Source organism: Mangifera indica, chromosome 15 (assembly GCF_011075055.1).
Source record: "Mangifera indica cultivar Alphonso chromosome 15, CATAS_Mindica_2.1, whole genome shotgun sequence".
NCBI classification, from domain to species: domain Eukaryota; kingdom Viridiplantae; phylum Streptophyta; class Magnoliopsida; order Sapindales; family Anacardiaceae; genus Mangifera; species Mangifera indica.
In genome coordinates, this window is record NC_058151.1 from 1102878 (window position 1) to 1130115 (window position 27238).

A 27238-nucleotide genomic window follows, 5' to 3' on the forward strand; every position below is an offset into this window, starting at 1 on the left:
TATACCAATTGTGGAGTAAGTAGACTCGATTTGGGTCGGGTTCAAACAAAATTGAATTCAAAAGAGTCATCTCTAAATTGATTTAAGATCAACAAACTAAGATTCGAAAACAATTTTATTTTAAACTCAATCTAAGCTTATTCAAACTCAAAAGTTTGGATTGATTTGAACTCAACCCATTTTATAAAAACGAGCACGTCCCAACTCGAAGTAAAGCTCTTGTAGTTGAGATCGAATCCAACCTTCACAGTAAGGGACACCATTAAAAGAAGTGTTTGTTCTCATTGAAAATTTTCTATTTAATCATATGCAAATAAATTGATGATTACAGCTTGCTTTAGATAAGGAATCATATTTAACATTAAGGCCTTGATGCCTGTGGTTTGTTTTTGTTGATGATGATAATGAAATGAATTACATCATATATGAATAATCTTGAACTTCAACAGAAAAGTGAATAATTAGGTTAAATTCAAGATATAATTTCTTCAAAAAACCATGTGAAAAAGAATCATAGATCTTAATATTTGATCAGTCTCCATAGGCAAGCACTTAAAACCAGAGCATAATATTTTAAAGAAACGATAGACATCCAAGCAATTTCTCAATAGAATGTTGATAGCTATTATTCTAATTCTCTCAGTACTAATAAGAGTAAAATTTTGCTGAGAATCAAACTATTCTGACTGGAAAATTTGTGTGGTGTGCTTCTAATACCAAAGATTTTGCCTGTCAAAATATACCATGTCTAAAAAGTGGAGTTCTTTTTCCCATGAAACTTTTAATTTTTTTTTCTTGTGTGATGGGGAAGACCATTTGCTATGATACTGATCTCAGCTTCCTTTTTAGCTGTCTTCCATAATTATTCTATTTTGCTTCAACAATCCTTCAAATTTCCATATCCTCAATGCAACATTGGGGTTTCTGATGCCTCATTTTGTCACAATTGGTTCTTTCACTTGAATGTTCTTCCCCAAGGGGGATATTATTATATTAAATAAAGTAACCATTCAACATGATACATTGTTGCTTCTGATGCAATGCCAAAACCCCTTTAATTTACTGAGGAAACCATGTAAAAATTCACCTTTCCGACTATGATTGTCATTGTCCAACTACAGAAAATTTTAGACATTGGCAAATGGTTTCAACATGGACCATTCAATCAGAGGAACTTGTAATTAAGATTGTAGTGCTGATGAATGTGCAATTTTCTCCTTGTTTAGAATATATTCCCCAGCTACAAATTACTGACAGTTGCAATTTGGTGGTGATGTTTTGCAGCAATCAATATTCAATCAAACTTGGGTGCTGATGCTTAAAGATTGCCACTGGTCTATAATGTGCTCACATTCTTTTGAGAATTGAAACTTAAGGTCATATTTTACATTCTGAGAATTAAATGATTGGTCACAATCAGTCCAGAAACATGTTTAGTCTTTCCTTCAATCTGTTTAAATCAAATTATTCTCCAAATGTTGATTTATTCTCTATTAGTGATAGAACAACATCACATACACCTAATTTTAAGTACCGATGAACGCGTGATGAGATAGATTGGATCAATTCTAAGATGAGTTTTAACGTGTTTTTGTACGAAGCACTTGATTGATTCGACTTTGATATTAGAAAAAAAACACTCTTAGAAGCTGGTAATACGAACCGTATACTACTAAAATTATTTCGAGGAGAAAAAACAATATAGATAGTTAGTAAAGCTATATGCACAACTTTTGTACATAAAAAAATTATACAAACTGGTGCTAATGTGATAGATCTGTCACATCAACGTGACATCAATTTGTGTAATTTTTTTATATATAAAGATTGTGCATATAGTTTTATTGATAATTAATAATATAAAATTTAGTAATTTTTTATAAACAATATGATAAGCAAGATTTAGGATTTGATTAAGAGAAAATATTTACCTATTTATACAAGCTATGGTTGGTAGGGGAAACATCGATTATTTTTTCAATATTGTTATAAGAGTTAACTCTCATGCAGTAGGTGGAGTACCTCTGTTCCGATTTTATATTATTTTACCTTTTATTATTTTATTAATTTTAATATATATAGGGTCGGCTTTTAAATGGTTAGTTTATTAATTTTAATAAAAAATTAATTTTTTATATTATAATTATTTATTAATTAATTAATTTTTTTAATATTATGTGAACAGTATCAAGTCAGCCCGACCAGAAAGATCTATAGATCGGGCTTAGCACTCTACAATACTAGGCCAAACCATTTTATTGGGTTTTGAGCTAAGCCGTAGGTCAGTCTCATCAAATTAACAACTCTACTCTTTATTATATTATTTTACCTTTTATTTCTATTTATTTACTATTCAATAAACATATTGTCATTAATTATTTGTCAAAACCCTAAACCCATGTTTGAGAAGCATTGTAAGTATTGCCAAAGTGCTTGTATTTATTTTATTGTTCAATTGGATAAATGTAAACGCATGAAATCTGACTATGGGGGAATGGCGTTAGGTGTGACAGCATTTTCCCCATTGACAAACTTTAAAAAAACATAAATTATTCACTGTTCATAGTCTGTGGGGGTCGACTCAAAAGATGTTGATAATGTTGGCTTATTGAATAAGCAATTTTGGATTCTTCTTCTTCTTCGTTTTCAACGCAAAGGACAAATTTGTTTTGTGGTTCCTGAGCCGATGGCTTTTAAATTATTCAATTATTATGATCATAATCATTGTGTTAATCATCACATCTCTCTGCTGCTTAAATTCTATGTGTTTTTAAAGAAAATGGTTCAATTATTGGAGTTATTTCAATTCCATGCAATTTTTTAATATAAATTTGTAAATATGGTGACTTGACTGATTTATTTTATGAGTAAAGTGGATTGTGTCTAGGGTGGATTCCCCATTCAAGAGCTAGTATCAAGCTTAGGTCGAGGTCAAATTGAATATAAAATAACTAATTCAAAATCGAGTTCAATTTGCACGATTGATCATGAGTTTATCCAAAAAACTATTAGAGAAAAAAAGTGGTCATTAAAAAAAAAGAAAAAGAATTATTAAAAAAGAAAAATCATTAAAAAAATGAAAAGTTATCAAAAAAGATGAAAAATCATAAGAGAAAATGAGAAGTCATTAGAAAAAATTGAAAGTCGTAATAAAAGATAAATTTATCAATAACTTTAGGATAACTCAAGTGAGGGAGCTAGCTTTAGTGGATCTCAAGCCGATGATTCCCCTACTTGAGTTGGACTCATTCGAGTCAAACATAACACCTACTAGTATTGAGTCCACCCTTAATTGTGTCAACTTAGAAATATGTGTAGAACATGGTTTTGTAAACATGTATTTATTTGGATAGTTGAACCCTTTGTTCACCACAAAATTTCCTTCCAAAAAATTGAGGACACAAAGGGACCCAATAACACAAATATTTACTCTTTTTACCATTAATAAAACTAATAAATACATATTTTTTGTATATAATTTGGGTATATAGATGATGTGTTATTATATGAGTAGATAATTTTGAATTAAAGATAAAATAACACTCAATCACATAATGACAAATCATTTATATACACAGATTATGTACAAAAAAATATATACATATAGTATTGCTCTTTTACCATGATTAGCTCAAAAGATTTTATTTATAATTTTAATTATTTCATGTATGTGGCCCTAATATGGGGATTAATAAATCTTAAGATGATGCCATGCCTTTAATGGAAATAGTTTAACCTAATATTCCTGGTTTTAATGGTAGCTTTGTTCTCTTTGTGGCCTCAAGAATTTGATTCTTCAATTGTATTAGACATCACCCAAATTGATTCTTCCTCTTTATTTATTTATTTTGGGTTGGGCCAAAAATGGCCAATTTTCACCAAATAAAATTGTATGTATAAACATTTTTTTTAATCGATTTATCCATATAAATGGATATGGTGGTACATGTATGAGTAGATATATATATATATATATATATTATTATTATTATTTTCATTTTAAAATACCCTAATTACAAATTATCACTTTTATTTTATATAGATAAATTAGAAAAAATATTGATACATATAGTATTACTCTAATGAAATTATAGATATTTATCTCTTTGTTTATGTTTGATCGAGCCTTGAGATGATGCTATTCTCATTGCTTATAATAATTTCAATTTGATAATCACGACAACACATTAATTTTTGTGTAGTTAGACTTCATCTTAGTTAAATATACGAGTCATATAAAAAAAAACGACTACTCATATAATCAATGATTAGAGATATCATTTACTCACAAATAGACTTTAAATACGGACAGATGATCTCCTATCTAGAAACAATAAGAAAAAAAACTTTTAATAGTCTTAAATATTTTTACGATCTCTTTAACATGTTACCACAATCTCTTAATATCATATTATCACTTTCCATTGCAATTCCCTTATCATTATAAAGTACAAAATTATCTTATATTTTGGTCGAATAACATAGTTAACCAAAGTTATTTATATGTTTAGATTCTATATATTATTAAAACCTATCTTTATGTATATACATTATCATTGTTTCCTCTCGGTCTTATAAATTCATATGGTAAAGAGGCAAAGGGATGGCAAATTTTCAATAATTAATCTAGCAAATTTACATAAGAGAAATCTAATAACATAACAATACATATTATTGATAAGATTATGAGATAAGATTATGAGATGATGGATATTTTTTATGCTTATAATATATGGTGTTTGGGGGATGAGATAAGATTATGAGAAGCGTATTATTGAAAATGCAATGTCGTTTTCAATTGGATGAAATTAGGTGTATGGTTAACATATGCCAATTTAGAGAAATATTATTCCTATTTATTCAATGTTCAAACTCTGAAGTCAAGAACAAGAGCTTATTAAAGACAAATCTATGGTGGTTTCAAGCTTATCCTAGCCAATGGATTCTATATGGGACTAAAGTTTATCCATTCAACTATATATAGCTACTTAAAATTCAAAAATAATGATTTTTTTTTCAAAAGAAGAATCCGCCAGAGTTGAACTATTTTTTCAGAAGTGAATCAATCATACTAAACAAATATAACCTCAAATCCAATGATTAACACAATAATCACTGACTCAAGTCAATCAAAAGTATAATTTTGATATATTGTTAGAGAGACTTAAACTTAAACTCTTCACTTTGTAGTCACACTTTTTATCATTGAAACTATCTCTTAGGAGCGAAAATAAAAATTAAAGATGCCAGAAGAACTTAACTAGAACATAATATAAATCTTTTAAATAGTTGAAATATATTAGGTTTATAAGTGTGGAAATCAAATCTCATATTACACAAAACCTGTCATCTGAGCCTACTAGACATAACCCACACTTATATGGGTTTTCAATCATCTGGGAATATTTATTTATTCAATAATATTACACACACAACTTTATGTATAAACAATGATGTGTCATTATATGATTGAGTATTATTTTGTATTTAACTTTTAATTATTCAATCATATAATAACACGTTATTATTTGCACAGATAACGTTACTCTTATTTATTATATCCATGAAAGCCTGCATGGAAGTTCACAAATTATATAGACTTTAATATTTAATATAAAGGGCTATGTCTGGTGTTTTGCATGTTCAATAATGAACCTTGTCACATGGTTTTCAGGAACCTGATGCCAAAATGATGAACTGTCGAAAAGCCAAACTCCTTAGTAGTTACAGAAAAGCAGACAATGAAGAGATTGCAATCAGAAAGTTGCTTGTCAGCCTGTAAAATCCATCAAAACTGGAGCTTATCTACAATAGTAAGAGAGAACAAACAACGAAAAGAAGGAAAATAATGAAAAGAAATGGGTAATTCACCCTTCCGCAAGCGCAGAAGTATCCCAGCAAAGCACTGCAGAAAATGCAGGATTGATTAGAAATTTCTACTTTTATTCATAAAATATGAGCATCTTCCCGAGTTGGCTAATACTCTTTTCATGGCTAAAATCATTGATAAACGGCAGCATGCACTGTACTTGTTAAAAAGGCCAGAATTAGAGTTAAAAATATTGGTTTAAATAAAAACACTCTCTTTACTAAAATTTCAAATGATTATTAATTGAGCAATGAGAAGTGTGTTCAATTTTGATTATTATTTTATTGTTGATTTAAAATAATTCATTTAAATGATGACGTATAATCTATGTATTAAATTAAATACTCAAAATTGAGTATACATAATTTTATAGTTTTTAATTTTTTATTGTTTTAAATCAAGATCATATTAACTGGTTGAACTAGAATTCGATGATCAATCTGGTTCGAATTAAGTATAAATGTCTTTAAACCAGAATTATTTATACTTAAATTTGCCCAATTAATAAATATATTAAATATATAATTTTATTCATATTACTTATTAGATCAATCCAAATCTAGACTGGTCGGAATATATTGGTATTTATACGAAAAAGAATTTCAGTTTGATGTAGAAGATTCATTTTATTTTCAGGAACATAAAATGATAAGATTTATGTCCTCTTGATCAAAACTAAAGATCAAGATCCCCCACTAAACACCAATTGCTAGAATAGCATCTTATTTTTGCAACAAGAATGTTAGGTGAAAGAATAAAACATGTTCTTTTAACAGGAGAAGAGGTATTTTAATAGTAAAACAAAGGTCTAAGGCTCCAAGGTGACCCTTTTGGTAATTGAAATGAGAATACATCCAAATCTTGGAACAACAATTAATTGTTCAATTATTAATCTATCTTTTCCAGGAATTTTCTTGGCTGTTTCGCTCTTGCAAAGGTACAACAGCCACAGGGGCCACCTTATAAACCAACTGGGTTCGGCCAGCTTACAAATTCCATGAAAGCTACATAATACTCAAGGACGTTTTGAGTGTAACTATATATATATACACAAGAAATAATTAGTAAACCTTTACTTGAATCGGACTGATCTAATCGAATCTGAACTAATCACATGGTAACTTATTTTCGAGTTACGACAAGACATATGTAAAATAACAAAAATACCCTGTTTGTTTTCCAATTTTGGTTGGTTGTATGAATGTGATGCTCTCTATTGTTATATCAAACAGGAGTTGAGTTGTCAACTACAAGTCTTTGAAGCCTACAAGTCAACAAGCAAACTTATTTTTTTCCTTTGTGGATGCTTGATTGATTGGCTTGGATTAGCGTTCCTATCAACAACATATTCTCCTTTTCTGGGGCTACAATTTCTCTCAAATACCTTTCTCAGTTTCCATGGAAATTGCGAGCAGGCGGCGTGGGAAGCAGGCCAAAACAGTAATCTTTGAGTCTGAAGGTAAAAAAAGAATGAGATTTGTTGTAGAATATGGGATATATAGATCAGCTTCTTGGGTTTGTTATCTTATAATAATAGCTTTAAATTTTGTTTGTTTGGCAGAGGTTAGTAGTATTGAATGGGAATTCATTAACATGACTGAACAAGAAGAAGATCTCATCTACAGAATGCATAGACTCGTTGGAGATAGGTGGCTAGTTAATCATTAGACTCCATTCTTCTTCATTTTTGTGCTGTGTTTGTGATCCTTTTGTCTTATTTTATCAGATATATATAGAAAATTAGATTAATCAGTAAACTAAACATGGAGAAGAGCCACATATTTTCTGGGTCTTGAATATCGTTTTTATGTAAATAAGCACCAGTCAGGCTTGGTTTTAGTTGTGTGGTGTCTGTTACTGGCCACATATTTCATTCAATTACAATAATAAAAGTGTGGCGGGTGGCCACCGGAACTGTAGACCGTACAGTGTCCACATGCGGTGGTAGTAGACCTCTAAAGCGAATGGCTGCTTGTGATTTGCTTTGAAATGAAGTCATTGATGTTTCCTATCTAAAAAACTGTAGCTCATTTTGGTTATTAATTCAACTGAAGTCTTGATTTTCCTGATTGTCTTTGAAATTACTGTTCTGCTAGCTTCATACGACTGTGGTCTGTACTTTGAACAATAACATTTTATCAGTTTTCATGGTAGTTATCTGGGTTAAGACTCAAGTGTGAATTGGAATTAATACGGTAACAGATTAATTCCCCATCCAGTAACATTATACCAATCATAGAGTTTTGGACCCCACCGGAAATTATTGAGATTAGAGAATCCAAAACTATATAAACATGATTAGATTGGAGTTTAGTTGATTTCAAATATGAGATAGTTCAAACTTAATTTGAATAAATAACGGTCAGTATGAGTTTAACTGAATTGGCGAGAGATGTTGCCAAAGAGGATAGTATTATTAATATGATAAATAGTATTACTAACAGAATTAATAATATCATCAATAGGGAAAAAAAACCAAACTTGATCGAGTTGTTGAATTACAACTCGAGCTTGAATTATATGATGTAAACCTCATATTAAAAGTCATCTCAGTTCAATGTAAAATTCAAGTTTCATTCTATGAATTTAAGCTTGTCAGATCAGTTACTTTATGTCCTGATTACTAATCCATAACTAAACAAAAACAACTTTCATTTCCTTCGTATTTATCCTGAAGACATTCATGAAGAACCTGGTGCAATTTTCTTCTTTTGGTGCTTGAGCAGATCGCATTGGCATTAGATTTTATTTAAATGATGCTAAAAAATGAAGTAAAAAATTAACAGTATGAATTATTTTTCAGGTGGGATTTGATAGCAGGGCGAATACCAGGACGGAAAGCGGAAGAGATAGAGAGGTTTTGGATAATGAAAAACTGTGAAGGGTTTGCCGAAAGAAGAAGCCAGAGTAAGAAAAGGAATTCATAAATCTTTAGTGGCTTCAAAATATTTTCTTCATTATTTTTTCAACTTTTTTTTATTTTAATTTTTATTTAGTATATTTTCATGAGCAAAACACCAGCTTCCAATGATCAAATGGAATCCTGTTCGATTTATAATTCAAATTTATTATATGTTCATGTAAGTATACATTTTGGAATCTTCATAGTGTATCAGAAATGTTCTTTTTCTGGCAGTCACTCATTTTGTGGAATCTTTTGTAGCTCAAACAATATAATTCAAGTTTTCCTCTGTGTATTTCCCCTGTCCTGCTTAAAAATGGGAGAAGGGTTGGATTCGAACCAAATCATTTTTGCTCAAATTTGTATTTGACTTGATTTGATTTAAATTCAAGCTAAAGTTTTAATTTGAAAGCTCCACTCACATTTAACTCGAATCTCTCACTTGTAATATTATTTATTCTACTGATGATATTTTTTATTATGTTAGTGATGTTATTCATCTCATTGATGATTTTTGACAACATCTTTAATAAATTTGAATGAGCTTAAGTTTGAACTTGAACGGATAATTTAAGATTCAAATTGAGTTAGAGCTAACCCATGTTTAAGCTAATTCAAGTTCTAGCCACTATAATCTATGCTCAATCCAAGACTTTCCTAGTTGGACTGGTGAATTATTTAAATAAACTTAAAATAATATTTAAAACAATTTCCCTCCTAAATCCTAGAGTTTTGATCTTCCACTCCAACCATTATATTCGGTGATAGAAACCATCAAATAAGAGAGGAAGAGACGGCGACCATCTCCCAGTAGAGGAGATTCGTTGTCAATAAAGATAAAGACATAAAGACATCTCTTCATCGACGAAAATGAAAAGATGTCATCGTTAACGCGAATCTCCTCTATCGAGAGATGGTCGCCACCTCTTCTCTTTTGTTTGACGATTTCCATCATTGGATATGGTGGTCAAAGATGGAATATTGAAACCCTAGGGATTTAGAAGGGAAAAGTCATTTTTTAAAATTATAAAAGTTTTAGGTTATGGTAAAATCATTATTTTTCGAAAGTTGGGAGAAAAAATGAGATAAAGTTATAATTTTTTAACCTTTTTGATGAAATAACAATATTACTGTTGGTTTAACAGAAAATTCTAATAGAATTTGAGTAACGGGTGAAAGTTTGGATTTTTGAAAATTAGCGATAGAAATTTAGGTTTTCACTGAACCTTTCTTTTGGCCTTTTAGCTAATGATGTTTTTCTCTAATTTGTGTTTTTCATGTCGGCAATGCAGCTGAATGTTCTTCGCCGGGGGAATTCTAGATACAGTATTACTCATTTTATCATCGAAGAAGAAAAAAAATCACTAGTAATGCATACTTCGGTTTGAGTGGAGCTAAACAACAACTTGAACTCAAACAATTTCGACAGAATCCGCCCTTAAAAAGAAAGAAAACCCATGACTGCAAGTGAGACTGCAGTTAGGTCCACATAATCGGCTCTTCCGCCACCATCACCAACAATCAGAAAAATGTTGTCGACGGCGCAGCAGAAGCTGATTAAAGTGGGTGGTAGATAAAGAGGGGAGTCCATGGCACCATAGTAGCAAACTGCACAGTGGCTTCCATTATGTATGAAATTGCCTTCTCATGTAATACAAGAACTACTAGCTGCTACATGAAAGGGGAAATCTTTCTGAAGGAAAGAATTCATGTATTTTGATTCTTGCCTCAGTTGCTCCCTTTCTTAAATACCTTATTATCAATTAGTGTGTAGAATCAATTACGCAGACACACCCTAACAGTAAAGAGAATGAACATGGGCAATTTATCTGATTTATCTAAAGCATGTTCTGTTCAATAGAATTAATATTATTTCAATATCTCTTCATATACAAAGGGGATAAAAAACTTACCTTCAAGAGTAACCAACTAACCGAACACTGAGATCTCATACACATCACACCTTTTAATCAAAGTGGTAAAGATTCCAGCAATTCCCATTAATCATCTAACAATAAAAAGTTTTGACCTCCGAATTTCCATCAGTCATCTATCTTTTCAATAATTTTACAATACTCCAACACACTCCATGTGAATGCTTCAATTTCTCTTCTTTTCCCAGTTTCTGGATATCAAAACAGATTACATGTATCCATATTCATTTCATCCTTTTTCTGAGTAGTTATTTCAGCAGTCTGAAATTACATCTTCAATCATAAAAAATGATGGATTCAATATTCAATTACTGCATCAACCACTATCAGATTATATAAAGGAGGAAAATACATCAAGTATAAGTATGGTAATTTAAAACGTTGTTTTTTAAACATATGTTGCATGGTATATGAGAATTCTGTGTTCTTGTATTTTAATTAGATATGGTACAGATCCATTGGTCGTATCTGCCACCTACTGGTATTAGAACAGCAAATTTAAAGGGGGAAATCGAATTATGGGAATGCATAATGTTGTTGATTCATTGTTTCATACCACATACTGGCGAAGATAATCAACTCGAGTTGGATGCTTGAGCTTCATGAGAGCCTTAACCTCATGCTTGCGTACCATTTCTCTTGAAATACCTAAGTTCCCTGCAATTTCTCCCAATGTTCTATCGCCTTTTCCATCTAATCCATATCTCTGTCTAATCACCAAGCTCTCCTTAGGCTTTAGAGAATCAAGCTGGAAAAGGGGATCCATAGAAAGGATGTAAGTTGTCCATGTACAATAGCTGATGGTTTATCACACATTATAATTACTAATTGAACGAACTAGAGAGTGTGTGAAATTAATAAAACAAATAATCACCCTCAAACCAATATAAATAGTAAAAGAATGATCGTGTGATTTATCTCAATTCATCCAAAACAGAGATAAATTCAACAAAGTCAAATATTATTTTCATATCTCTTTACCTTTCGCTTTAAAATATATATATGTTCTATTGAATTATAATATCACTCTTAAAGGAGATTAATGTATTTATAACTGTATCAAGATTCTTAAACTTAATAAATCCTAAGACAGCTCTTCATAGACCATATGCGTTGCGCTTTATACGCGAAATGATGCCAAATCCAACACCAGTCAATCAAACTATATTTTTTATACATTACTTCTAGTACAAGAAAAAGAAGCAGGCTGAAAAGCGAGCACTCTGTTGTTGAAGACCTTAAAAATAAATAAGAGCCTAGCCAATTGCATTGTTGTGCATAACAATTGAGGCTTAATATAATCTTACTGTTCATTCTGTTCTATCATAGATGGCTTCTAAAGTTTGTTCTTTAATTGTTTAGGAATCCTAATATATTCTGATTGGCAATCAATAAATCAAGGAAGAAATTAAAGGCCAGCTAAGTAAGATAAATGGTTACCACATCATCTAGTGCAAGCCTGAGAAGAGCTGGTTGCCTCGGCTTTTCAGTTTCAACCCCATCAACATCAGTAATCCCATTAATGAACTCTTCTTGGGTGACTGCATGCCTTGAATGGAGAGAAAGAACAGGCTTTGAGGCCTTCATCACTTCACGGTACCTCTCAGGCGAGATACCAACCTTTTTAATTATCTCTTCCTCTGTTGGTGATCTCTGAAGCTCAAACAACAATTCAAGTTTTGCTCTCTGGATTTCTGCCCTTACCTGCATCAACCATCATCAATATTTCTCATTTTTTGGTAAATGGAAACAAGAAAAACCAAGATTTAGTAAAAAGCATGCTTACTGATTCAAGGCCAAATGGAACACGTGTGAAGCTTGAAACTGTCATCGAACGTATAATTGCATGCCTGATCCAAAACAGGCCATAAGTAGATAGCTGGAATCTCCTTTTTGGTTCAAAACGATCAATTGCTGTGATAAGTCCCTTCACTCCAGCCTGACAGAGATCTTGAAATCTGGGGCCATTTGCAAAGTCTTGAAAATATTTTTTCATTACAAATAAAACAAGGCGGAGATTGTGCTGCAACAAATTAGCATTATTTGCCAATGCTTCTTGTTTACAGTGCCGAAGAGTAATTGCCTATTCACCAAAAGACTGGAAAAAAATTTACTCACTTTAATGAGCTTGTTTCGTGCAGCTCGACCAACCTGCAAGCATCTCCTCACTTGAACCACAGTCATACTTGTTGCCTCAGCTAATTCAGCCTCGGTTGGTTCTTTCCCTATGTCCTTCTGCAAATGCTCCTTTACTTGAACGAGTGCCTGAAATATAACAAAATAAGCTTATCAGCAGAAGAGCATACAGAAACAGAAACAGATTGCCTTTTGAAAAGAGAAGGCTCACCTTCATAGGCTGCATCAGCTTGAACAACCAAGTATGCTCTGTAGAGGAAAGAACTGGAGGTATCTTCATTTTTTTCCAATCCAAGCTAACGAAATCAGTTGATGATGAATAATCCCTTAAAAGTATCTCAATCTTCTCATTTTCAGCCTCGACATCCTTTTTTCTTCGTCTTTTTTCCATCACTTCATCCATCTTCTTCTTCCTCAGTTCAATCCTTTTATCAAGATTCAATCTCTTAGGACTCTTAGCCAAGTTCCTAACTACTGGTTTATGAGTATCAGCTTCACTAGCGCTCCCTTTTCTCCTCCGCCTTCCTCTCCTCATTACACCATTATCTTCAACATCTGAAGTACTAATTGCTGGACTAAGCTTGTAGATGTTTTCAAGTTTGGCAGCAGCTTCATGGTAATCCACTTCTGATGTGCATGGAGAGGCCTCATCAGTGAAGATCGCTTTCACCCTCTTCAAAGATTTGCTACCTTTTCCTAGTGTCTTTCGTTGCTGCTTAGGCGCTTCTATCGGCAATGGAATTTGCTCATGTGGCACTACTAAAGCCGTATTATCTGTTTTATCCCCTTTGAATGCCACAATCAATGGTTTCTTTAATGTTGAATGGTGAGTTTGAAACTTGGTACTCAATCCAACTGGAGTTCTAGCAGCTGAACTAGAGACAGTCACAACTCCCATACCAATTTGTCCGAGTAAAAATTAAGGGAACAAGAGTGAAGCTCTCAATACTGCACAAGATCACAAGGCTGATCAATAACACAAACGATTTAAATTTCAACAAAACTATGTCAAAATTTGTGCACCACTAAAACATCTGCAGGCAAGTTTGGCTCGGATGTATAATGGGATGGCTTGTGTTCGTTGAGTTGGGATTTAGGAAAGTTCAGGCTCGCTTTGGGATGCAAGTTTGAAGCTCGGCTCGTTGTCATGGCTTGAGTTCACGACTTGTTTGTGTGGTCTAAATTCATGAGTTATTTTAAAAATAGTTGAAACGATGTTATTTTAAGTTTCAAACTAGAATTATTTTTTTTATCATAAAAGGGCGTCATTTTTATAATGATCAAAATATCATTGTTTTATCAATTATTTTATTTGAGCTACAATTAAACTTGAACTGGACCAAACTAAACTATTGACCCATGAGTTAGATCAATCGAGTTGAACTTCTCTCAGTTCAAGTTTGACTTAGTTACCAAGCGAACAAAAAACCTTAGATAGTGCTCAACTTGGGCTTACCTATGCGAACTCGAGCCAATCTGGCTTTCGAGCCCAGTCTTAAAAAAATGATCATGTTTACAAATCTAATCCTCATCATCTTCCATTATACTTCAAACGTATCACTCATGAATCAATAATCTACCAATTGGTTTATCGCTATTAAAATGTGATTTAGCTCAAAATCAAACATATGCTACACACAGCAACAACACTGATCAAAGTTACACAGTAATTTTCATCAGCTTCCATGCAAGACAGTACTGATGAACAACGAAACCACTAAAAAAACTGCTAATATTTACTGTGTTTTTCATGAAAGTACAAGCTTCTGCAACAAGCATTAACAGAAACATCAATTCAAAGAAAGGCCAACGTACCTATAAATCGCACAGATTCTCAGGAACTGTACTGAGGATTTCGATAGCAAATTTGCAGAGAATCTAAACTGTGAAAATTTCTGATTTTTATTGCAAGAATCATGTATTTTTATTTAACGTAAAAAACTGTAACCACAAATTATATCAGTCGAGAAATCAACGGTCAGGAAAACATGGTGATCTGAATCCACGGTGGAGAAGGTGTACAAGTAAGACTCTAGAAGAAAGTTACACGGAAGTGTTGAGATGACGTGGGGACTTTACGGTGGCGGACGAGATATTTTATGAGTTCTTATGGACGATTCTGTTACACGTGGTTGGTTTTTATTGGTTGAAAGATATTACCAAATATGTGGGACCTACTTCTTGTGGTGGTCACGGATGTCTTACGTTGCTTAATTTCAGCCCCTTTAATTATTGGAAATTATAATAAATAAAACTTAAAAAATAAAATGAAAAATATGTTCGTTACTTAAATGTTAAGTACTACCTAAGAAAATGAAAAATTTTCCGTCCGTCAATAATTTTCAATTAAATTAAGTTATTATAAAATTAAAATTTAATAAATTTATTACCGTTTGATCTGTTTTGCAATCTAAGTAAGTCCAAAAAAAAAAAAAAGATCAGAAAAAAAGAAAATATATTAAAAACAAAAAGAAAAACCATTGAAAAAAAGAAAAAAAAGAAAAACCAATCTTTAATCTTAACTCAAATTAAAACTTTAACCATTTTAATTCAAATATAAATTCAAATTTAACTCAGTTTCATTTCAAACCTATCCACGATTAGAATAAAAATACATTGTCAAATTATAATACTAATGATTGATAAAAATGAATGGGCTTGATTGAATTATAAGTGAGCCTCCTTGATCAATTTAGCTTAGACCAACTTATCGAACGAGTTAAACATACAGATTTATCTTTAAATTTATAGCAAAAACATAAAATTGAGTTGAATTAGTTTGGCCTATGTTTGATATTCAATTCAAATAAGTTAAATTTGAGTTTGAGTTGTCTTATCTTAAGTTCAAACCGAATCAATTTAAATTTAACGCGTAGTCAAAAAATCGTTAATAAATTTATCTTTTTCAATTGTTTTTCTTTTTGTTTGGAAGATATTATTTTTTTTTTTATGAGTATAAGGATTCTTCTTCTTTTTTCAAGTTTTTTGAGAAATTTTTAACAATCTCGTCATTAAGTCAAACTAGATTTTTTATGTTTGAATTAATTAATAATTAGACTCGATTTAATTTGAATCTAGACCCGCAGGTGCCATGAATTTTCTTCTCTTTCCTTTGCATTTTGACAAATTAACAATCTTCAATAAAACATGGGCAGCTGAACATTTGACCTCGTAAAACTCGAGAAACCTGCAATATCCGACAGAAGTTTGGCTAGATTCAAATGATTAATAAGATTTTGGATAATTATTTTAATAAATATTTACATTAAAAAATTAATTTTTACAATTTAATGCAAATACCCCCACCTTTTAATCTTAATCGGCATAAATATTTTCCAAAAATAAATAAATAAAAAAGAAGAAAAAAGCATTAAGACGTTGACTGGAAATAAAGGGAGAACGATTCAATTCAAAGAATGAAAGGTGTGAGAGTCCACACGCTTCTCACAAATAATCGAAGGTGTGGACTTATATTTGATTGTTGCGGCTTGCGGGCCTTGTGGCTACTAAGCCTTTCAACTTTTTCAACTACCATTTAATACAATGCTTCTAGTCTCATATCAATTAATTTCTTCACTTTTTTATACAATTGCCTTTCACACTTCCAATGAGTCGAGGAGCGACTCGCAACACGAATCAAGCTTAAGTTTGAGTGGCTCGAATATTATATTTGTTTTGAGTTTGAGTTCATTGATTCTGGATTTGGATATAATTGGTTTTTTACTCATAAAATCTTTTTAAATAATAGTTTTCAATAAATAACTATTCTATTAGGGTTTCGAAAATGAGATATAACTAATTTATAAAAGGTTATTAGATTTTATCAAATGTTCAATCAACCCAAAGACCTACACTGATGTCGTGTGTCTATTGAAATCATTATATGTAAAGTGTATTGTGTCTCTACTTATTAATAATATTGAGCTTATCTCTAAACTATCATTGAATTATTCAATTATTTGGTTTTTATTAAGCCCAAATTATAGTTACTGTTAGTTTAGGGATGACAACGGGGAGGGATAAGACCGAATACCCTATTCATAGTCCTCATCTTTATCCCCACGAGAGATATCAATTCTCAACCCTATTATCAGGATGATAAGAATTCCTTATCCCTATACCCGCGAACAAAAATCCTCTTTTTGTATCCTCTAAATACAACACGAATATATTAAATAACAAAATTAATTAAAATTAAAACCAATTCACAATTTCAAATATCGCAAATAACATATGCTAACAATTTTACTTTGCACAACAAAAAACATAAATAAATTTGAAAAACATAAATAATTTAAAACTATAAGAACATATTAGTATTTTAAGCAAATGTATTAATAAGACTAGGTGGGAACGTGATAGGGCAGTTAGAGAGAGGATACATGTATCTCTATTCCTGGCTTATCCCAGATTGTGAGAATTTTTTCATCTCATTTTCTTTAGGGTTAGAGAGAATCGAAGACCCTAAACTCAAACTAAAGTTATCATCTTTATATTAGTTCACATCAAGAAATTTTCTAGCACAAGCTTATAACTCATGGTTTGAGAAATTAAAACGATATATGGTTACATCCCAAATTGATCACCTATCCTACTTAGTCCTAGTATCCATTTCTTAAAACTTATCTAGACTCACTCGCCCTAGGGCAAAATTACCTAATAATAATAATTTTTTAGTTAATTAAAAAGCACATATAATAATAATAATAATACCAAGCGAAATTATGATAAGGACCCAAACAATGAGAATTTTCTATTGACACTTCTTTAAATGAGGTCATATTACACGAAACAAAGGGCGGATCAAAATGCGGCTCTTAAGTTCTCTGTTGCTTACTCTTAATATTATTCTCTTTGCCTTGTTCAAAGGAAAGAATGAAAGAAAAAAGATGGTCCAATCATTGAATTTGAATTGGTCCATATATATGCATAATTCTTCTAGATTTATATTATATTTTTCATACAACAATATATATGCTATTTTGTGACATGTTTTTTTCTTTTTTCAGAAACAAAAAAGTCTGCTCAATTTCGTCAAACAGATAAGCTCTAAAGCATAATAATCAAACTCATAACCATTGTACTGGGTATGTTAGAGTTTCGTTTTATATGATCTTATTGTATTTTGCGATATGTTATCTTCCTAATTAAACTTTTTTTAAAGTGCCTAACAAGTTATGGATAATTTTTTGAATTATATTTTATTTATGATTCAAAAATAGTATTTTAAACAATTTTTAGACAAATAAAATGTATAAATTGTCTATCTACTCAAAAATTTAAATCGAATCAATCAGGTAGATTGATTATAGTTTTTGAGTCTATTTTAATTTAAGATATGTTATATATATATATATATATATATATATATATATATATATTCTAATTTTATTTCAACAATATATATGGTATGTGTTGACATTAAAAAGGAAAAAAAAAAGAAAATTTCTGATTTAAATAACATAACTATTTAGACTATATTTATCTTATTTTAAACTTCAATAATGATTAGTCTTGTTGTAGAGAGATTCCCACTCTCCTCTTGATGACTATATAAGAGATAAAAATTGTAACAAGTTTATTTTATAATAGTAAAAAAATCTAATAAAATTTGCGAAATGTCTCTCTTTGTATAGGTAATTTAGGGGTAGATTTGAGTCAAGTTATTTGAACTTAAAATCATTGTTTGGCTTAGCTCGAACAAGAGCTTGCATCGTTGAAATTTTTTTTTCTTTTTTAACGATTTTTTTCTTCTTCTCTGACAAATCTTTTGAATTTGATATATCTTTCTTTTTCCCCAAAAATGTTTTTTTTTTTCTGACGAGTATTCTTATTCTTTGACGATTCAAAAAAATCGAGTTTGATCTAAAACCAATCGTTTTTTATTCAAGCCTAGAATGAGACAGCATTTGTTTGGATTGAGCTTAAAAAAAAATCATTTCTTATTTCAAAATTATAGAGGGGCACGCTTAATATCATTTCTAGAAGTGCATAAAAAAAGGCCAAATTACTTGTTACCACCCAAGATTTAGTTTATTGTTATCATCTTTATCTCTTCATCGATAAAAACAATTCGCCTTCGGTTTAATTTTATTTCTCTTTAGGCGCCAAGAGAGAGAGAGAGAGAGAGAAAGAGTTGGTAAAGCAAATAGGTGAGAAGTCGAAGTCGGCCAAAATGGAGATGATCACTGGAAAATAAAGAAAAAAAACTTAGTTTTCAAAGCTTAGATTAAAAGAAAATTTTTAATTTTGTGATAAAAAATGATATAAAATTTTTAATTTTTTTAATATTATTAATTAAATTATGCTTTTATTCTTAATAACTAATAATAAAATTTAATAAAAATTAAATGACAAATAAGTATTTAAATTTTTAAAAATTAACGAATATTATTCCAATAATTAACTAAACCTTAAGTGAGAATAAATTTTTTGGCCTTGAGGAAAAGTCATACGTAGTTTATACCAAAGAAGTGAAGATCCACGATGTCTCTTCTTTTTTTTTTTTTTTTAATTTCTAAATATATATGATTAAAGTTGAGTTCTCTTCTATTCTTCGAAAATCCTCTCTGAAATTCCATTCTTTTCACAATTTAATTGTTGCTGAAATTCTGTCACTGATACATGAATCATGCAGCATATTGGTTCATCGATTCTGCAATAATATGCTGCAATTTTTTATTCAAATTACAAAAATAAAAAATAAAAAATTGTGCAAGTAATTAATCCATGTTCTTGCATATGCATGAATGTGACCAAGAAATCATCCAATTTCAGACGCAGACTCAATAAAAAATAAATATTGCAGGTCATGCGTGATTTTAACACTTGTTGGAAATTCAAATTGAGTCGGCCATACGGGAATCCATTTTTTGTCTGAATGAGCTGACTTTAAGCTGAAAATTTAGTTAAATGTCTCAATTTGAGTTTCATTGTTGGCCAATACCGGCATATTATAACTATTATTCTTTTTTAAGGATTTTTTTCTTTACAAATTTTTTTCCTTCTTCCTCCAACAAGCCCGATGTCTTCTTTGATGTTACCATTCAATAACTAATTGAATCAAACTTAAAATTGAGTTAACTATTTTAAATTTAAATCAAACTAAAATTAAAACTTATTTGAGTTTGATCTGGTTTGAATCCACTTTTGTTTAAAAATATTTTTTTGATAATAAAAAACCCTTATTTGAGTTAAACTATTCTTTTTAGATTGAATTAAACCGAATCAAACATCTCTTGATTCAAGTTCAATTAAAATTAAAAAACGAATCAAATCTTCTAATTCAAGTTTAGTCTAAATTAAATTAAATCAAATCAAATTAAATTAACTTTTAAAACTAAACTAACTCTGATCATATCTCGACCTACCCTTGAGGATTTCCTTTTTTTATCACCCAATTTATGCTATTGGTGCAAAATATAAAAATATTTAATGTCCTCCCGAGTGTAATGCACGTGCTTTATTAATTACTAATTAAATAAGTTCAATGAAATTTATATAGGTATAAACACGGCAATGAAAATAACGTATGCTAGGGTTCAAAATTTAGTGTCGTGGACACGTCATTACTGTCTCGTCATCAAGTCCCTGCCGACGTATATGTTGTTCGTTGGCGCAGTAACAACGCGGAAACGGGTCCGAAGATTCCCTGCCAGGTATCTGCTATGACTTTCTTTTAACCATCCTAATTATTATTTTTACAATTACACTTATAATATTTTCCTAAATTTATTCCTTCTCTTGTGACTTAGTTTTTGATAAAAAGGGATAGAGAAAAAGGACAAAAGATCGATAAATTTATTAGAGAGATATCAGAGTTAAAGATGGTTATAAATAGAAAAATTCATTAAAATAATAATAATAATAATAATTTTAAAATCTAAAAAAAATAAAATTTTAAATTAATGAGAGGGATTATAATAAATTTTTAATTTTTTAATATTTTTAATTTTAATTATTATATAATAATATATTATTATTGATATTTAAATTAATATATTACTCTTTTCAGTTTTATTGAATGAAATTTGTAACATTTTTTGACCACAAAAAAATAATAATTACAAAATTGAAAGTCATGTAAAGGTGTACAGCAAAAGTGAAGATGAAGTTGCGAGGGAATCTGCATGTATGGGATGTAGAGGATATTTAAGCAGCGAAGAAATGGTCAGCAGTGGACCTTACTTGTTCACTCTTTGAACCCATAGATTGTTCCTACGACCAAAGACCGGTCTTATACGACGAAAATCAACTCTTCATTTTTCTTCAGTCAAACTTTCCCTCACTTTCTTCCTTCAAACAGAAAGCAACTCCTCCATCTCCCTCTTAAATCACAAGCCTGCATTTCGCCTCTTCATATATTCACTGCTACCTTCTTTCTCTTTCAAGCTAACACGGTTTTTTTACCAACTTTCCATTTAGAGAAATGCAGAATATGGGAGACTGGGAGCAAAATAAGCAGCTGATAAATGAGTTAACACAAGGAAGGGAGTTGGCAAGGCAACTTCAAGCTCATTTAAATGTGCCGTATTCTTCCCATGAAACTCGTGAGATGTTGGCGCAAAAGATTACATCTTCATACGAGAAAGCGCTCTCCATTCTCAACTTCAGCAGCAGTGCCTCAGCGGGCGAGCCACAGCTGCCTGTAGGGCTCGGAGTTGAGTCTCCGCCACTGAGTGGCAGCCCCCGGAGTGAGGACTCTGATCGTGATTTGAAAGACCAAGATGGCTCGAAAAGGAGGTAACCACCTTCACATAGAGCAATGCTATGCATAATACTTTTTTAGTATATAAATTAATACATATTTATAATTCAAAATTATCTAATCACTTAATGATATACATTAATTATATATTCATTTATGTATTTAAAGTAGACACACAGTTTTATTGCTTCACATATATAATTGTCCATGCTTTAAGCTTCTTCTATGCGGTATTTCTGAGACTTGAGTTTTTGTGTGTTGCAGAAAGACGTTTCCAAGGTGGACAAAACGGGTGCGTGTTAATCCTGGAGCAGGATTGGAAGGGCCTCTTGACGATGGCTTTAGCTGGAGAAAATATGGCCAGAAAGACATTCTTGGAGCCAAACATCCAAGGTACGTATACATCTATGCAGCATTCATGATAATAGTTGCATAAATTACAAACGACGTGCATACACAGGCACATATATACACCACCAAATACCTTTTTGTTTTAATTATAATTAATATGTATAAGCCATGACGACAAAATTAGATCTCAAAGTAATATCGATCAACTTTTTAATGGTGTAGTCTAATATAAGAAGACAGAAATTCAGTGAACTTTCAGATGTAGAGCTTTATTATTTCTTAGTTTGTAGTGATGTCGTCTAAACGCACATAAAAATACATATACTATATAAAGAGTTATGTCAATGAGCAGAACTTTAGTAGATTGTTAATGTCAAAATCCTATGTCAAATAGAGTAGAGGGTTTATATATATATGTATAAATTCCTTCCTTCTCATGGATGTCTTTTAAAGGCAAAAATATAAGAGCAATAAAGTCTTAAATAAATGATATCTTACGATTTTAAATCGTATAGAGATAATATCAATAATGGTATTATTTGTGAAGATGATGTCAAATGTTCTTTTCAAACCCTTTGATTTGGGGATTGTATTAATATCAAAAATCTCATGTCAAATAAGGATTGAAGGTTTTGAATATTTTTGGTATAAAATTGTAAGCCTAATAATGATTAAAATAGACAATATATCATCGATTTAAACACTTTGTTATATGTGGATTAACATCAATATAGATAATCTTAAGCTCGTTTGTTATAGAATCTTACCAAGTTTAAGTTGTAGCCCTAAATCTCATGTTTTGCACCAATATGCATGACTTTGATTACAATCTATGTGCACTTGATTATAATAAAACTATATGCATACAGATTTGAATATATGGTTAAACACTTTGATAATGTATTGAACTGGTTTCACGTTGTTGCTTTTTCTAATTAAAACACACCAACCCAAGATACCCAAAGTGCAGCTAGTTATAAGTCATCTTCATTAATTGGACGGTGCAAGTATGAAGAAACTGATGGCCAAATATTTCCCCACCTGTCAAATCTAGAGCAGCATGCGGATCACCAATTTAATTCTCTGATTATCTAACACTAATCACTGGTCAATTTGATGCCATAAAGATAATATTTTAATGGAAATTTAATCTTTTTCCTTTTTGTTTCTCACAGGGGCTACTACAGATGCACACATCGAAATATCCAAGGTTGCTTGGCCACAAAACAAGTGCAAAGATCCGACGAAGATCCCACCATCTTTGAAATAACTTATCGTGGAAGGCACACTTGTGCACAAGCCTCCAAAATGGCTGCTTCTTCCTCAGCACCACTTGAAAATCAAGAGCCAATCATCAACACCAATATTGAACCACTTCAACACAATTTCCCACCACTGCAAATTGCCCACCAACAACAAGAAGAGGCACTGTTGAATCTGAGACAAGGCCTTAAAATTGTTACAGAAGATTTAGACTTGCACCAGCAATCAGTTGCTTCGTTTCATCTTCCACCTTCCATGGTTGATAACAGTTTTAATACAGGAAGCTTTCCGCAGTCGTTTATGTCTCCTGCAACTTCTGGGACTAATTATTTCTCGGCTTCTTCAAGTGGGATGAATAGCTTTCAGTCAGAGCTCAATGAAATTGTCTCGGCTGCTACTTCTTCAGCAACCAATTCTCCGACTGTTGGCAGCTTCGATTTCCCTTTTGGTAACGCTGAATTCGATCCAAACTTCACGTTTGACAGTTCACTGTTTTCCTCATTCCGACCCTTCGGAAAATGAAGATAATTTCGCTTAGCCATGAATCTTACTCTAATTCGAAATTTTTTGTTTGTCCCTTAAGAGGAAGTTCCACTGTCTTGATTCCGAGATGTCTATCAAGTGTTGCTCATTTACATTTACTAAGTAATGAATCTCCATTTTCACCATGTTTCAATAATTATACTATTGGGGTTGTTGACAAGAGTGAATTCAAACCAAGATAGTTTAGATTTAAATTCATATTTAGCTCGAACAAGCTCAATTAAGCTAAAGCAAGTTCAATTCATTGGGTTCAAGATTGACGTTAGCACTGGAACTCAATTTGCTGAACTTTTTTTTCTTTCCTAATAATTCTACTCCTTCTCTAACCATATATCCTTCTTCTCCAACAACTCGAGCTAACCAATTTGGATTTAAGCTAAACTTATTTTCATTCAGTTGAACTTACCTCTAATTGTAGGTATCAAATCCCAAAGCATAAGTGTTATGAGATGAAATTGAAACGTTTCTAATTGAGAAAAACTTAACGTTTTACCTTTGAATAAAATTGCTAAATTTTAATCAATTTCTTCTTTATAAATTATAACACACTCTTCACACACCCACTTATATGTGCATTAACCCTAATTCTTTATGTTGAGTATAGAAACTCTAATTTGATATATATATATACACCATTAATGTCCTTTAACCAATCTTCACAAATTATAAAACTGATTGTGATTATTGAATAAATTTAATAAACAATTTAAATAAAAAATATATATTTTATAAGGATCAAAATCCAAAATATCTTTAGCAAAAGCTATATATATATATATATATATATATATATATATATATATATATATATATATGTCAAATGTGGAGAAAGAGCTTTTGCTAAAAGATATTTTGGATTTTGATCCTTATAAAATTATAATTACTTATTTTTTAATTTAAATTGTTTATTAAATTTATTCAATAATCACAATTTCTTTTTTCAGTTTTCAATTAATTTGTGAAGATTGGTTAAAGGACATTAATGGAATCTACGGGTTGGTACATAAGAACAAAAATAATTTTCAAATGGGGCGTGTTAAATAAAAGATGGGTTTATTTATTTAGTTTGATTATGGGTCTAATGAATTCACTCTAACTAAAATGGGCTAACTGTTCTAAAAGTATGTAATATGGACTTCCTAAACACCCTTAAAAGTTTCCGGGAGCACGAACTAACTAAGATATGGGCTTTGCCTCTTAGGCTAGTTGTAGAGCCACCCATGTTATTGGCATTGGTTCACAAAAGCATAAAAAAAATTATGACTAGATTTAATTTGGGTTGAGTCTAAAAAAGAATCTAATTTGATATCAACTAATTAAGACTGAAATTTGGTTTGATAATAATTTAACTTTGAATTTGATTCTAATTTGATTTGTTCAATCTGATCTTGAATTTGAACTAGAATAACTCAAATTGAATCTAACCCCCACTAAAACTTGAGAATGAATTGTCTCTTGTACAATTTGTAGTGGGTGGTCCAAGCTTCATTAATTAAGGCATTCATACAAAATTCAGCTAGCTGCCGTAAAATCTCAGTCTAAGCTTATGGGAGGGACCATAACCCAACTTTGATGCTTTTCAACTTCTAAAATTTGTGGGTTTCCAACTTGTTTCCTTGTAAATGACTTTGTAAGTTACAATATATTAATCAAAATTTAGCCATAAGATCCACTACAAAAAATATTAGCTTTAGCAAGAGAAGCAATAAAAAAGGGGTCATATCTCATTGTTATAAATACTTTTTTCATAATTTTAGTAACAAATTATTTATATTTTTATTAAAAGAAATTTATTAAAAGTTTATTTTTTATCGTTAAAAAGTTTAATGATAGAAAAAAATTTCATCGTCGATCATCGTTATAGCTTCCATCGTTAAAAGTATTAATGACGAGAATAAAAAAAAACTTTTCCCTCGTTAAAGGTCATTTTTTTTGTACTGATCGCTACTAATAAACAACCAAAATGCTTCTATATTTGCTAAGCAATGATGATTGAGGCATCTTTTTAAGTAAGAGTCTGAACTCCTTGCTTCTTAGCTAGATTTTAAAGCCTTTTGATAATAGATGCACAAATTCTTGAGTTATTTTACACCTAAATTTTATATATATACTATGGACATATTGTTGGGTTGTCCTACATCGGTTGAAAAAGGGGTTTAATGTTGGTGTATAACTATGAAGAAAAACTTGACTAATTGAGCTAACTTTTAGGGTGCGGGAAGTCCAATAACATCTAATAGTGGTATTTGAACTTGATTGTAACTTCATTCAAGAGTCTTCAAAAGTAGTCAATTGACCTGAAGGTCCAACTGGTAGCTTGATGACCCTATGTGAGAGGGTTGATTAGCCTACGAATGGCTTGTTGTGAGAAATGTTAGCTTGATAACCCAATGTGTGAGAGGGTGATTGACTTTCGGATGACTAATTGTAAAAAATGTAGAACTGATTACTTATATGAATTAAGTCATGTGAGTGAAAAACTCACCTCTTCATCAAGCTTTTGGAGTGGAAAACACCCAACAGTACCTAACACATCTTTATGCATGAGACTTTAAAGGTCTCTATGCAAATCATGTCTATTTTCTTTCTAATTAAGGGAGACTTGCACAAAATTGTACAATTGGTTTGCCAAATGGGGGAGATTGGTTGGGTACTTATAGATCAAAATATTACAATATAGCGGGGAACCCTAACCATTCATACAAAACCATCTATTAATAGAAAAACAAGTCAACAACTGAAGATAAAATTATCACATCAAAGAAAATGTACTAAAATATTCATGAAATGGTCCACGAACATTTATGAACATGGCTTTTGTCTAATACAGCAAATATTACATAAAAAGTAGATGCATGCAGTGTCGCACTCTATATTGATTAAGTTTGAAGATTACAATATAAAGAATGTCGACTCAGAAAGATTTACATCTTAGAGTCATAAATTTTGAATGATTAGTAATAATTCCTTTACTATCTGCAGAGATTAATTAAATTTCTGGGCTGGTTTGCCTCATTGGTTGTGTTCTTGTAGGGGACACTGATAAAACTCACTCCAGTGCTCTAGTGCAGATGAGACAAAAGAACACACTATTTATCCTGGTTCACTTAAATAGTTTATCTTTAACATACGATTTAATAAAAGTTAATAAAACTAATAAAGTATTAAAACTTTTAAATAAAAAACTTAAATTCGAGTCTTTGTCATACTTATAAAATCTTGAAAAAATTACTTATGCAAGAGAATAACATATTTATATATTAAGTTTCTTATCCTTAAGACAAACATTATGAAGGTCTTAAAACAAATCTACATGGGTTAAGCCCAAGCTGTTTACTGACTCAAGATTGCATGTATGCCTTAGCATAACATCTTATAGACGAAATGGTAATTATTTCCAAACAACTCTATCATCGTGAATGCGTCCTCCTTACTTCTTATTCAATTAATGAACACATATAACACGTGGACATATTATAGTGTTAATCAGCTAGTATTTGCTTGTATTTTGAAATATGTATATTCAATCCAGC

At 31.0% G+C, this 27238-nt stretch overlaps 3 protein-coding genes across 5 annotated transcripts; 2 read left to right on the plus strand and 1 right to left on the minus strand.

Annotated features, from left to right (window-relative positions):
* The first annotated feature begins 7121 nt into the window (after nt 1–7121).
* On the plus strand, nt 7122–10485 carry LOC123197785 (transcription factor TRY). Its single transcript, XM_044612176.1, has 4 exons — nt 7122–7328; nt 7431–7518; nt 8673–8776; nt 10064–10485. Exons 1-4 carry the CDS (start codon nt 7268–7270, stop codon nt 10090–10092), a joined length of 282 nt encoding a protein of 93 aa, XP_044468111.1. The 5' UTR covers nt 7122–7267; the 3' UTR covers nt 10093–10485.
* Nucleotides 10486–10619: 134 nt separating this feature from the next.
* LOC123197784 (RNA polymerase sigma factor sigE, chloroplastic/mitochondrial) lies at nt 10620–14803 on the minus strand. Of its 3 annotated transcripts, none has more exons than XM_044612173.1 (7): nt 14657–14803; nt 13053–13789; nt 12824–12970; nt 12492–12728; nt 12146–12409; nt 11262–11453; nt 10620–10896 (listed from the first exon to the last, which is right to left on the minus strand). In XM_044612173.1, the coding sequence occupies exons 2-7, from the start codon at nt 13737–13739 to the stop codon at nt 10822–10824; spliced, it is 1602 nt and encodes a 533-aa protein (XP_044468108.1). In that variant the 5' UTR covers nt 13740–13789; nt 14657–14803; the 3' UTR covers nt 10620–10821. The 3 variants fall into 3 exon arrangements, with proteins under 3 accessions (XP_044468108.1, XP_044468110.1, XP_044468109.1); XM_044612175.1 differs by having other exon boundaries at nt 10744–10978; XM_044612174.1 differs by lacking the exon at nt 10620–10896 and having other exon boundaries at nt 11014–11453.
* Nucleotides 14804–21157: 6354 nt separating this feature from the next.
* On the plus strand, nt 21158–23830 carry LOC123198179 (probable WRKY transcription factor 30). The gene is made up of 3 exons (XM_044612827.1): nt 21158–21583; nt 21813–21941; nt 23075–23830. Exons 1-3 carry the CDS (start codon nt 21270–21272, stop codon nt 23682–23684), a joined length of 1053 nt encoding a protein of 350 aa, XP_044468762.1. The 5' UTR covers nt 21158–21269; the 3' UTR covers nt 23685–23830.
* The last annotated feature ends 3408 nt before the right edge of the window (nt 23831–27238 follow it).